Source organism: Hyperolius riggenbachi, chromosome 3 (assembly GCF_040937935.1).
Source record: "Hyperolius riggenbachi isolate aHypRig1 chromosome 3, aHypRig1.pri, whole genome shotgun sequence".
NCBI classification, from domain to species: Eukaryota; Metazoa; Chordata; class Amphibia; order Anura; family Hyperoliidae; genus Hyperolius; species Hyperolius riggenbachi.
In genome coordinates this window covers 262,552,588-262,564,770 of record NC_090648.1, presented here as the reverse complement: position 1 = coordinate 262,564,770, position 12,183 = coordinate 262,552,588, and the positions used below count along the sequence as shown (strand labels likewise).

The window sequence follows — 12,183 nt, the reverse complement described above, 5'->3', positions numbered from 1 at the left end:
CCTAATGAATTTAAACTGTAATTTAAAATAGAAAATATGATAAATTGTTCGATTTCTCAGATAATAGTCATCATAATTTATATATACAATAGCTCTGCTTAGTCCACAAAAATGAAATCTACCAATAAAATTGATTGTGCAGCTTCAATAAAGCAGTCCTTGTATTTTTAAAGTCAGATATACATATCTGATTGTGACTGTGTATATATATGATGTGTACATAGAAATCTCTTATATATACTAAATAACATCTATGCTGTAAGAATAAAGCCTGATGTGTAGCTGTGTCATTAATAGAGATGGTCAATGAGATGGAAATAATTCTGCACTGATGCTGGTTTATGCAAATTTATGCACTCCCTTTGCTCATGAATGCAAATAATTTGATATGTTAAAATTTGGTTTGAGGACTACGATTTAAAGGGTACCTGAGACGGATGAAAAGAAAAATGTTATACATACCTGTGGCTTCCGCCAGCCCTCTTAAAGAAAGCCTGAACTGAAAATTAAAAGTCAAAATAAACATAAACAAGTCATACTTGCCTCCCATGTAGGGGAAAGGGGAAAAAGTGGCAGGGAGGCTAGTCCCGAGTTGTCCCTCACTAATAAGTATGCTTGTTTGCGTAATATTGGGGAGGATGATTCAGGAGTAGCAATGCTGCAGCAGGATGTGCTCCTTAGCAACCAAGGGGCAGACTGCTGTAACGAGAAAGGGAATAGGAGTGCAGCTAAGGCTAGACAGGTACTGGTGGTAGGGGATTCAATTATTAGGCGCACAGATAGGGTAATCTGTCGAAGAAACCGCGAATGCCGTACAGTCTGTTGCCTCCCGGGTGCTCGGGTTCGGCATGTAGCGGAAAGAATTGACAGATTACTGGGTGGGGCTGGGGAAGACCCGGCTGTCATGGTACACATTGGCACCAATGACAAAGTTAGTGGGAGATGGAAGGTCCTCAAAAAGGATTTTCAGGTACTTGGAGATGAACTTAAAGCAAGGACCTCCAAGGTGGTGTTTTCTGAAATACTGCCAGTGCCACGTGCTACATCTGAGAGACAGAGGGAGCTTAGGGAGTTAAATAAGTGGCTGAGAAATTGGTGTAGGAAGGAAGGGTTTGGGTTCCTGGAGAACTGGGCAGACTTTGCAGTCGGCTACAGGTTCTACAGCAGGGATGGGCTGCACCTTAATGGGGAGGGTGCAGCTGCATTGGGGGAGAAGATGGCTAAACGGTTGGAGGAGATTTTAAACTAGGATCTGGGGGGAGGCGGGAGGATAAAGTCTCAATACGTAGACAAGATGAGGTAAAAAGACAGTGGGAACCTATCATTATGGAGGGTGGAGAGGGGGGTGGGGACAGTGTAAAGATTAAGGAGGTTGGTAAAAATTCAAGTAGCCCATTTCATGTAAACAAAATTGGTAAATGTGGTGGTAAAAATATAAAGTGCATGGTAACCAATGCTCGGAGCCTTGCAAATAAAATAGACGAACTAGAGTTCATTCTGAATGACAAAGGCTATGACATTGTGGGAATAACCGAGACATGGATGGATGAAAGCCATGACTGGATAGCTAATTTAAAAGGATACAATGTGTTTAGCAGGGATAGAACAGGGAAAAAAGGTGGAGGGGTTTGTCTCTTTGTTAAGAATTCTCTTACAGCTGTCCTCAACGATGAGATGGAGGAAGATTGCGAAGATGTGGAGTCCGTTTGGGTAAATATTCATGGTGGAAATAAAAGTTGCCAATTGCTTATTGGGGTATGCTACAGGCCACCTCTTATTAATGAAGCTGCAGAACTGCGATTACTACAGCAGATTGAAAAAGCTGCAGGTAAAAATGAGGTCATAATTATGGGCGACTTCAACTTTCCAGACATTGACTGGAGTATTGAGGCTACCCATTCTGGTAAAAGCAGCAGATTTCTGGCAGCACTACAGGACAATTACTTGACTCAAATGGTAACTGAACCAACTAGGGGGCATGCGTTACTGGATCTGATCATTTCTAATAGACCAGATAATGTATCAAATGTGCAGGTTCAAGAACATTTGGGAAATAGTGATCACAACATAACGTTTGATCTGGTGACTGATAGGCCACGGGGCAGCGGGACCACTAAAACTATGAATTTTAGAAAAGCAAAGTTCACTCAAATTAGGCAGGCACTAAGTTTGGTGAACTGGGATAATGTACTACAAGGGGAAGACACTGAAGGGAAATGGCAAGCTTTTAAACTTATACTCAATCAATACTGTAGTATGTATATCCCATATGGAAACAAAATGTCTAGGAATAAAAAAAGGCCTCTATGGATGAATAGAAAGGTTAAAGATAAAATGAAGAGGAAAAAGAATGCCTATAAGGTCTTAAAACAGGAGGGGACCGAGGCTGCACTAAGCAATTATAAGGAGTGCAATAAAAATTGTAAAAAAGAAATTAGGCAGGCAAAGATTGAAGCTGAAAAACAAATCGCTAAGGATATCAAATCTAACCCAAAAAAGTTTTACAAGTACATTAACTCTAAAAAAAAGAAAGGTTGACTATAGGACTCCTAAAGGATGAGGATGGGAACTCAATGGTGGATGACCAAGGTAAGGCAGAGTTATTAAATGCTTTCTTTGCTTCTGTCTTCACAAAAGAAACAGCACTGTTGCAAACTACAGAGGCGGAAGAGTCTCAATCTTCTAACTGTAATATTAAATACTTAACGCAGGAAGAAGTGAAGGCAAGACTAAATAAATTAAAAATAGACAAGGCACCTGGCCCGGATGGCATGCATCCTCGGGTCCTAAGGGAATTAAGTTCAGTTATAGGTAAACCCCTTTATCTTATCTTTTGTGACTCTCTTGCAACTGGCAGAGTCCCAGTGGATTGGCGTACAGCCCACGTTTTCCCATTATTTAAGAAGGGCAAAAAATCTGATCCAGGAAATTATAGACCTGTAAGTTTAACATCAGTTGTATGCAAACTATTTGAGGGGTTACTAAGAGATACTATACATGACTTCATAGTAGAAAATAATCTTATTTCTCAGCATCAACATGGGTTTACTAAAGACAGGTCCTGTTTGACTAACATGCTCAGCTTTTATGAGATAGTGAATGCTAATATGGATATTGGGAATGCTGTAGATGTGATATACTTGGACTTTGCAAAGGCCTTCGACACTGTTCCCCACATAAGTCTGGTGCAAAAGTTGAGGATGCAAGGACTGGGGAAGAGTCTGTGTTCATGGATAGGGAACTGGCTAATGGACAGAAAATAAAGAGTTGTGGTCAATGGATCGTACTCAAAATGGGAGACTGTTAGCAGTGGGGTCCCACAGGGGTCTGTTCTGGGTCCAGTGCTCTTCAATTTATTTATTAATGACCTAGTAGATGCAGTAGTGAGCAATGTTGCTATTTTTGCAGATGATACAAAATTGTGCAGAATCATCAACTCTCAGGAAGATAGTGTCATATTGCAACAGGATCTGGATAGGATGGCTATATGGGCACATACATGGCAGATGAAATTCAATGTTGACAAATGTAAGGTCATGCATTTTGGACGTACTAATGGTCTAGCACCATACAAAATAAATGGGATACAGTTGGGGACATCAAACTTGGAGAAGGACTTAGGAGTACTCATTGACGACAAGTTAAATAATCGTACTCAATGCCAAGCAGCTGCAGCTAAAGCTAACAAAATTTTGGGATGCATTAAAAGGGAAATAAAAACTCGAGATGCTAGCATAATATTGCCCCTGTTTAACTCTCTAGTAAGGCCACATCTGGAATATGGAATTCAGTTCTGGGCACCACATTACAAAAAAGATATTGCAGTTTTAGAGCAGGTGCAGAGACGAGCAACAAAATTGATGCGTGGGATGGAAGGTCTCACTTATCGAGAAAGGTTAGATAAACTGGGTTTATTTAGTCTAGAGAAAAGACGCCTTAGAGGGGATCTAATTAACATGTATAAATAAATCAGAGGGCAATATAATACCTTGGCGGATGAGCTTTTTGTCCCTAGGCCTTCTCAAAGGACTAGAGGACATGATCTGCGCATGGAGGAAAAACGTTTTAACCATTTATTTAGGAAAGGGTTCTTTACAGTAAGAGTGATTAAGATGTGGAATGCATTGCCACAGGAAGTCGTTATGGCAAACTCTATACCTGCATTTAAAGGGGGCTTAGATGCTTTCCTTGCGTTGAAAGACATCCATGGCTACAATTACTAGGTAATGCCTAATGATGTTGATCCAGGGATTTTATCTGATTGCCATCTGGAGTCGGGAAGGAATTTTTCCCTTTAGGGGCTAATTGGACCATGCCTTGTAAGGGTTTTTTCGCCTTCCTCTGGATCAACAGGGATATGTGAGGGAGCAGGCTGGTGTTGTACTTTATACTGGTTGTACTCGATGGACGTATGTCTTTTTTCAACCAAAATAACTATGTAACTATGTAGTCTACTCCTCAATCTTTCTCCTCTCCCGCGTCCTGTTTGTCCACTGTGATCAAGGGAATTCTCAGTCCTCCATTTTGAAAATGGCCATTACCCCATAACAGCTTTCTGGTCAGCACACTGTTAAACTGTAACATCGCCCACTTGAGCAATAGGGAAACATGAACATTACCGGGCACATCAGTTGTCCACTCAGCTATAACTGACAGCAACTGATATATAATTAGCCGCAACTGATATATTTCAGTTCTGACAAAATGTTAGAACTGGAAGGGATCATTGTCAGAAGAAAATGGTGAGCTTCTGAGAGGAACTGATGGCAAGGTAACTATTTAATATTCATTTGAAGTTACCTCATGTGTTTATTTTAAATAATTGTACTCAGTACAGGTTCCCTTTTTAAGGCTAATCAGTCCCTTGCTGGTTTTCTAGTCTATGCATCCTCTTATGTTTCTAGCAGCCATTTCCACTCTTAGGTAGAGTTCGCACTTACCAGGACAGGACACGACACGTGCACTTTCCCTGCACGCAAAAATTTGCATTAGATCTGACAGGACATGTAAAAGTAATAGGTTTGTTCATGTCTAATGCAATTTGTTGTTTTTGTTTGTATTCCTGCATACATGGAAAAAAAACTTGGCAGTGCAGCATTTTTTTCACACTGCTCTCGTTCCCTCATTTTAGTCATTAGCTACAGTTTTAAAAACGTGTTGTACTGGAGATGAACATGTATAGATTGTCTATGCAGTACAGATGTGAACCCTCCATTTAGTATATCCTCTTAAAGGAACACTGCTGCGAAAATCGTAAAATTTAAATTATATGTAAACACATACAGATACCGTATATACTCGCATACAAGCCGACTTTTTGACCCCCAAAAAGGGGGCCAAAAGTTGGGGCGTCGGCTTGTATGCGAGTCATGTTGGTCCGCGGGGCTCCCACCCCCCTCCGCGGGTCCCCTGCTCCCTCCATGGCCGCCGCCGCTGCGATTACCTGCCCGCATCTTCTATTCCCCTCTCCGTGCTTGTAAACATTCACAGCAGCGCGCCTGGCGCTGCTACTGTGACGAGGCAGGAAAGAGCGCGGCTTCCTGTTACTATGGGAACCGCTCTTTCCTGGCTCGCCGCTCGTCACAGTAGCAGTGCTGGGCGTGCTGCCGTGCATGTTTACAAGCACGGAGAGGGGAATAGAAGATGCGTGCAGGTAATAGCAGTGGGGGTGACTATACTACCTACACTAGGCACTTTACTAGCTATACTGAACACTGTACTAGCTAAACTGGGGCACTATACTAGCTAAACTGGGGCACTATACTAGCTAAACTGGGGCACTATACTAGCTAAACTGGGGCACTATACTAGCTAAACTGGGGCACTATACTAGCTAAACTGGGGCACTATACTAGCTAAAAACTAGCTAAACTGGGGCACTATACTACCCTCTTTCCCTGAAATTAAGACATCCCCTGAAAGTAAGCCCTAGTAGGAATTTTGAGCATACTCAAAATATAAGCCCTACCCTGAAAGTAAGCCCTAGTAGGAATTTTGAGCATACTCAAAATATAAGCCCTACCCTGAAAGTCAGCCCTAGCGGCAGTAAGGGGGAAAATGATGGAAACTTTTGTTATTACTGTAGCCCATAGTCTTTCGGGCTAGTAGACACCGGACACAGGAAGACAGGGGATAGAGGAGGACACAGGTGCAGAGGGGACACGGCAGGGAACACACGTGTCTTTCAATTCTCTGCGCGCGTTTTTCTGCATACTTTTTCCGCACACCAAGTGTGTTTCCATGCAGGTAAACGCGCATGTTTTTTCACAGCAGCTGATGTAATTGATAGAGAAAACTGACAAAATGTGCAACAACATATTAAGTCTGAACTAGCCCATTGATTAACATCAGTTCTCAGTTTTTCTGTGCAGAAAACGCACACGAAAACGGTCAAGTGTGTTCCCTGCCTGAAGGGGAAAAAAGTGGCACAGAAGAGGTGGATCCAGCAGAGGAAAAGGTGTCACAGTGGGTGAGGTCAGGAGGACACACAGCACAGAAACATGTGTGTTCATAGAAATATAAGACATCCCCTAAAACAATAAGCCCTAGCACATCTTTTGGTGTAAAAATTAATATAAGGGCCTGTACACACTGCTGCGCTTGCGTTGCGTTTTTAAAAACGCAAGGTCTTTTGAAAAAGAATGAAAATCGTGATGACTTGTACACACTGGTGCGATGCGTTTTTAAAAAAACGCAAACGCAGTGCCTGCTGCGCTTTTTTAAGCGCAGCGCATGAAAAACTCTTAAACGCATGCGCTTGCGTTTTTGCCTGCGTTTTTCAGAAGTCAGTATCCCAGAAGACTCTGCAATGTCCTGATTCCTGTTGAAATGTAAACTAGAAAAAAAACAAAGGATTCTTTAGCCAATCAGCAATTACAAGAAAAACGCAAACGCACAAAAAACGCAGGCAAAAGCGCATGCGTTTTTAAAACTACAGGCACTTTAAAAACGCATGCGCTTGCGTTTTTGCCTGCGTTTTTCAGTGTGTACAGGCCCTAAGACACTGTCTTATTTTCGGGGAAAGACGGTAGCTATACTGGGACACAAGGGGAATAAGGCGGCCAGCATTTCCTACCCCCGGCTTATGATGCTGCGAAAATCGTAAAATTTAAATTATATGTAAACAAATACAGATACCGTATATACTCGCATACAAGCCGAATTTTTGATCCCCAAAAAGGGGGCCAAAAGAAGGCTAAGGATGGCGGCATGGGAACGATCCGTGCACATGGGGATGGAGGAAGCCCCAGGTATGTATAAAACTCTTTTTTTTTTTTTCTTCTTCTTCTTCTCTGGTACACTTTAAAAGCAAATTAATATAGCAGCCTCCATATCTCTCTCAGGTAAAGTGTCCATAAAGCTAAAGTTGGGGGCCATAAAAGACTGGTATGGGAAGAGGAATTTTTAGAATTGTTGAAGGATGGGAATTAGTTTTTTTGTGTGCATATGGATTTTAGTCTTGACTCTAAATTGTTCTGTTCATGTAAGAGTCTGAAGGCTAGGTTGTATTTTACATGTTGTGTTTTTCCTCCTCCAATTAGATTGTAGAAGGAATGAAGAAACATAAGTGGAGCATTGAGAATATTGCATTTGGATCTGGGGGAGCCTTGCTGCAGAAGCTGACAAGAGATCTGTTGAACTGCTCATTTAAATGCAGCTATGTGGTGACAAATGGCCTTGGGGTATGGGAACAGAATTACTGCACTTTTCATTCCTATGCTGCCTAACCCATGCTTTATCTACATTTTGTGCTGAATGTGCACCTTTGAATTAGTTGGCAATTCCATTCATTCTTCTTGCAGGTAAACGTATTTAAGGATCCTGTTGCTGATCCAAACAAAAGGTCAAAGAAAGGACGATTGTCCCTTCACAAAACTGCTAAAAATGACTATGTGACCCTAGAAGAAGGCAAAGGTGATCTAGAGGAATATGGCCCGGTAAGTAGAAATGTTGGATATTTGCTTGTTAAGCATTTTATATTCAAGAGAGCATACCCCCCCCTACCCCCTTGCATTTATGAACAAAGTGGCAGATTTTATGTTAGTAATCCACTGTTTTTATGGTTTTGATCCTGCTTCATTTCCCTTGGCTTGTATGGGGCCTTTTTCAGACAGAAGCCTGAACTATGCACTTACCAAGAATTCACTGCCTGTCTGAAAGAGGCCGTAGGAAGATAGTTTGTGGCCTAATCCAAGCCTGCCGAATGTAGGTTCTCATGTAGGGAGAGGCTATCTGCTGCCCCCTCCCAGTTCCTCTCTTGCTACTTTGTGTGTGCAATGATGGTAATAGGGAGAAGTGTGGGTAGCATTTTCTGAAGTGAAATTTCAATCTCAATAGGAAATAAAGCTACAGGACCAGCCAGGTATAATATTTTTTAGCAAAACGTGCAGACGTGCAATGCACAAAACGCTGTCCATTGCCAGTTCATGCAACGTTTGTATGAATTTAATATGCTACTGCTCTGGCATGGCTGTCTTGGGTCTGCGCAGTACGGCAGCACTCATACATGGATGAGTGCAGTGAACCTATTCGTCCCATCAATGCAAATGCAATCTCAAGGGGGGTCGAAAGCTTCCCTCAACAGAGGTAAGAATCTAACTTTTCTCCAAATTTCCCTTTAGGTACACTTTAAAACTCAAAAGGAGACAACCCTTTCCATGCTAATAATTACAGCTTGCATATGGATTGGAATTGGGTCAGTAAAATGCAGTTTCTTTTTACTTTGACCCAATTCCAGGTGGCATTGACTGTAAGAAAACCTCTACTCCAATGTCAATATATGGTCAGCTTGTTGAGCATGGGTGTGACCACAGCTTGAAATGGCTGCAACGGATACAGCTTTGACCATTAATGAACTCCGTTAAGTTTTCACATCAGTTCTTATTTTCCTGCATCTTCTTGTCCACCCATCAGTTAACCTCTTCACCTAAGCTTGTCTTCACTCCCTTGGCTTGGCCTGTTTCCCCAACAGGCTTTTACTGCTTTTCCCAGCCTAATCCAGGGTTGGGGGGGGGGGGGGGGGGTGTTAGGGGTTGTATAAAGAAGTTTGACCCTCCCCTGCAAAATGCTTTGTTAATCCTAAATTTGTGGTTTAGTAAAAAGTCTGCTTACTGTGTGTTCTATACAGGATGTTCTTCATACCGTCTTTAAGAATGGCAATATATTTACATCTTACTCATTTGATGATGTAAGAAGAAATGCTGGGCTGGAGAGCACAGAGCTGGACCTGGAAATTATGTAGTGCTTTATCATGTCTATCGTTTGTATGTAAACTGTAACTGTCTCACTGTACAAAACTGTTTTTACGTTGCCATTTTTTTATGCTAGCTGCAACCTCCTTTATTCTAGATGCCAATATCTTAGCAGTTTGCACCGAATTAAGTTTTCAAATGGACCTCGTTTCATCCAATAGCTATATATAATAGTCACTTTTTATACAACAGAAAAGTGTAAGCTATATTTAATCTTTAAGTGGCTACTTGTCTGTACTTGTACAGGAACAGATTTACAAAAGGAAGCTTTGAAAACCAGTTTTGTCTTATTTTACTTTAAAGATCTAAGTGGAAGTGAGAATTAAAATCCTTTGTATATTTATATCATCTCATTTACATGTATTTTATAAAAAAAAACAAAAATCTAAAGCTGTATCTAGCTGCAAGATAGTTTATCATTGGCCTTAAGTGTTTCTTATGAAAGCAATTAACAGCCTTTGGTTGGCAAATATATTACTGCCTAATCTGTGTATAGTATGAGCACACTGTGCATCTCAGATACATTCAGCAAATGATTTGTTATCATGGTGCATTGGTTATTTAAATGCATACTGTACGCCACATATACTATACTGCTTTTGGTATTCAGAAATCTAATGCTGATAACTGATTTTGTAAAGCTTTTATTATCAACATTTTGCCAACATGAACTGATGTGCTGGAAAAGCCAAAGACCAATTTTCAATACAATTGTCGTGTATTAGTAAGCTATGTTTTTAACCCACTTCAACTGAAATAGAATTTGGACTCTTGTGGTGGTCAACAATTATAATTCACCCATGTTTTATTGAAAATTTAAATTTGATTGGAAAAATTGATTCCTGCCTATGTTCCGTAATTTCATTAGCGCCTAATTTTTAAAACTTTATACTTTATCCTGAAAATACATACATACCAATTCCACTTGTTTTGTTTTTCACAGTGGCCATTTAGAGCACATTTAGTGTAGTGAGACCTATAAACATGAACAAGACTCCTTATTCAGCAAATAAAGTCTTGTTTTCATTCACTATAATTCCATAAATGGTGCCCTGCAATCTGTAAAGCTGTGAGTGGTAGGAGGTGGTGCGTTTTGTTTTATCTGAGGAAGCTCACACTAGGCCTAGGGGGGAAAAAAAGCCTATTAGGTTCATGTGTTCAATAAGGATCGGAATTAATCCACAGTGAAAGAGATTGACTAGAATGTCACCTCATTACATGGCATATTGCAGGCATGACATTTCTGTACCTCATACCTAGTTTACCGGAGTTACACACTGCTGTCTTCTCTCTGCAGCCAGTTAGATTTGTCAGAGTGCAAGCAGTGTCTTATCTTCAGCATTAAGCTAGGCATACACTAAATGAGGTAAATTCTCTATCAAATTTTGATCCTTTACCTACTTGCACCATTAAATATTAGATCAGATATCTGCGAATACCTGATTTAATATTATTTGCATCCCTACTCTTCCTAGCTTTGTACTGCTTGGTGTAGTACCGAGCTAACCCTGCCTATTATCCACTCGTGGCTCACGCCTGTGGCAACTGTGGCCAATATTCCACCAAAATGAGATAAAATAAAGTTTCTCTGAGACCGGTCAGTTAATGAATCAGAACTTAAAAACAGTTTAAAAACGACAATACTTTGAGGTGGCTTACCTCAAATGAAGAAAATCTTTGATAGAACAAAAGATTTTATTAGTAGCACAGGCAACGCACCCCACGGGTCCAAGCCCGCTTCCCCAGGCCAAATAACAGTGCCAATCTACACAGGTATATTCAGAGAGGCTCCCTATGCTGAATATACCTGTGTAGATTGGCACTAGTTGGCCTGGGGAAGCAGGCTTGGACCCGTGGGGCGCGTTGCCTGTGCTACTAATAAAATCTTTTGTTCTAACAGATGTTCATCATTTGAGGTAAGCCACCTCAAAGTATTTTGTCATTTTTAAACTGTTTTTAAGTGCTTATATAAACCACCAGGGCGCCTCTTTTTCCCAATCTGTGCATCTTATACCCCTATACCTTATGGTTTGAGGGGTTGAGACAGAACACGTGGTTCTGCCACGGTGGACATCTGTCTCCCTTCTTTTTCTCAAGGAGCGCGACCGCATCCAGATCCCTAGGGGTCACCCCGAGTGGAGTCGGGTTTGTTGTCTCCACTTGCTTCCTGTGGTCGGTTGCCCCACTGCTCCCACCTTTGTGTGTAACTTTTTTCCATCATTTATATCCATCATTGTTTTGACATACTACACTATTGGGCTCCCGTTCCTGTCTCCTGTGTTTTTTTTTCTTCAGAGGGTGCACGGACACCCATACCCCACCATGTAATAAACCAGAATATTGTCATACTATGCTTTTGAAATGATTTGTGGAAAAGTATACACCTTCTTGCATCTTTTTAGGAATTTGTATTTGAGAGATAAAAACTCACAATTACCTGACATTGGCCTCTATTCATAAAGCATTCCCGCATGCGGTAATGCTCAAAACAGCTGACTTTACCGACCATTTAGCAAAGTGTCCATTCATAAAAATTGTTTCTGCATGAAAAGCTACAATTCCTGAGCAGTGTGGGAAATTACTGCCTTATGCGGAGATTATCACAACACATGTCACTGAAGGTTAATTCATAAAGATTAGAGCAGGCGGAATGGGAACAGAGAACAGACTGTTTAGAAAAGGCGATAAGCCAGCCATAACAGGCAAGCTAATGGGGACAGACCTCCCAGGCAGCAGCAGTGAGGGCAGAACAAAAAAAGGCATCCTGGAATACCAAGGCTGTGTTTTTAACCCCTTAGGTACCTGTTTTCAGATACATTTCACATCAGAAAGCCTGGATTTGTAACATTTCTTGAAGTTCTTCTAAGCTGCAGCAATTAGATTGTTTAGAAAGATTGACAGATTCAGGGCAAGGAGAAGGCAGTTAAAAAAA

The 12,183-nt window shown here is 41.1% G+C and overlaps 1 protein-coding gene across 1 annotated transcript in view; it reads left to right on the top strand.

Moving 5' to 3' along the window:
• NAMPT (nicotinamide phosphoribosyltransferase) overlaps positions 1–10,900 on the top strand; it is a 118,657-nt gene extending 107,757 nt beyond the window's left edge. Inside the window, exons 9-11 of the mRNA XM_068272680.1 lie at positions 7,542–7,682; positions 7,803–7,937; positions 9,128–10,900. Coding sequence (XP_068128781.1) covers positions 7,542–7,682; positions 7,803–7,937; positions 9,128–9,241 — 390 coding nt within the window. The 3' untranslated portion in view covers positions 9,242–10,900. The remainder of the gene's footprint in view (positions 1–7,541; positions 7,683–7,802; positions 7,938–9,127) is intronic.
• The last annotated feature ends 1,283 nt before the right edge of the window (positions 10,901–12,183 follow it).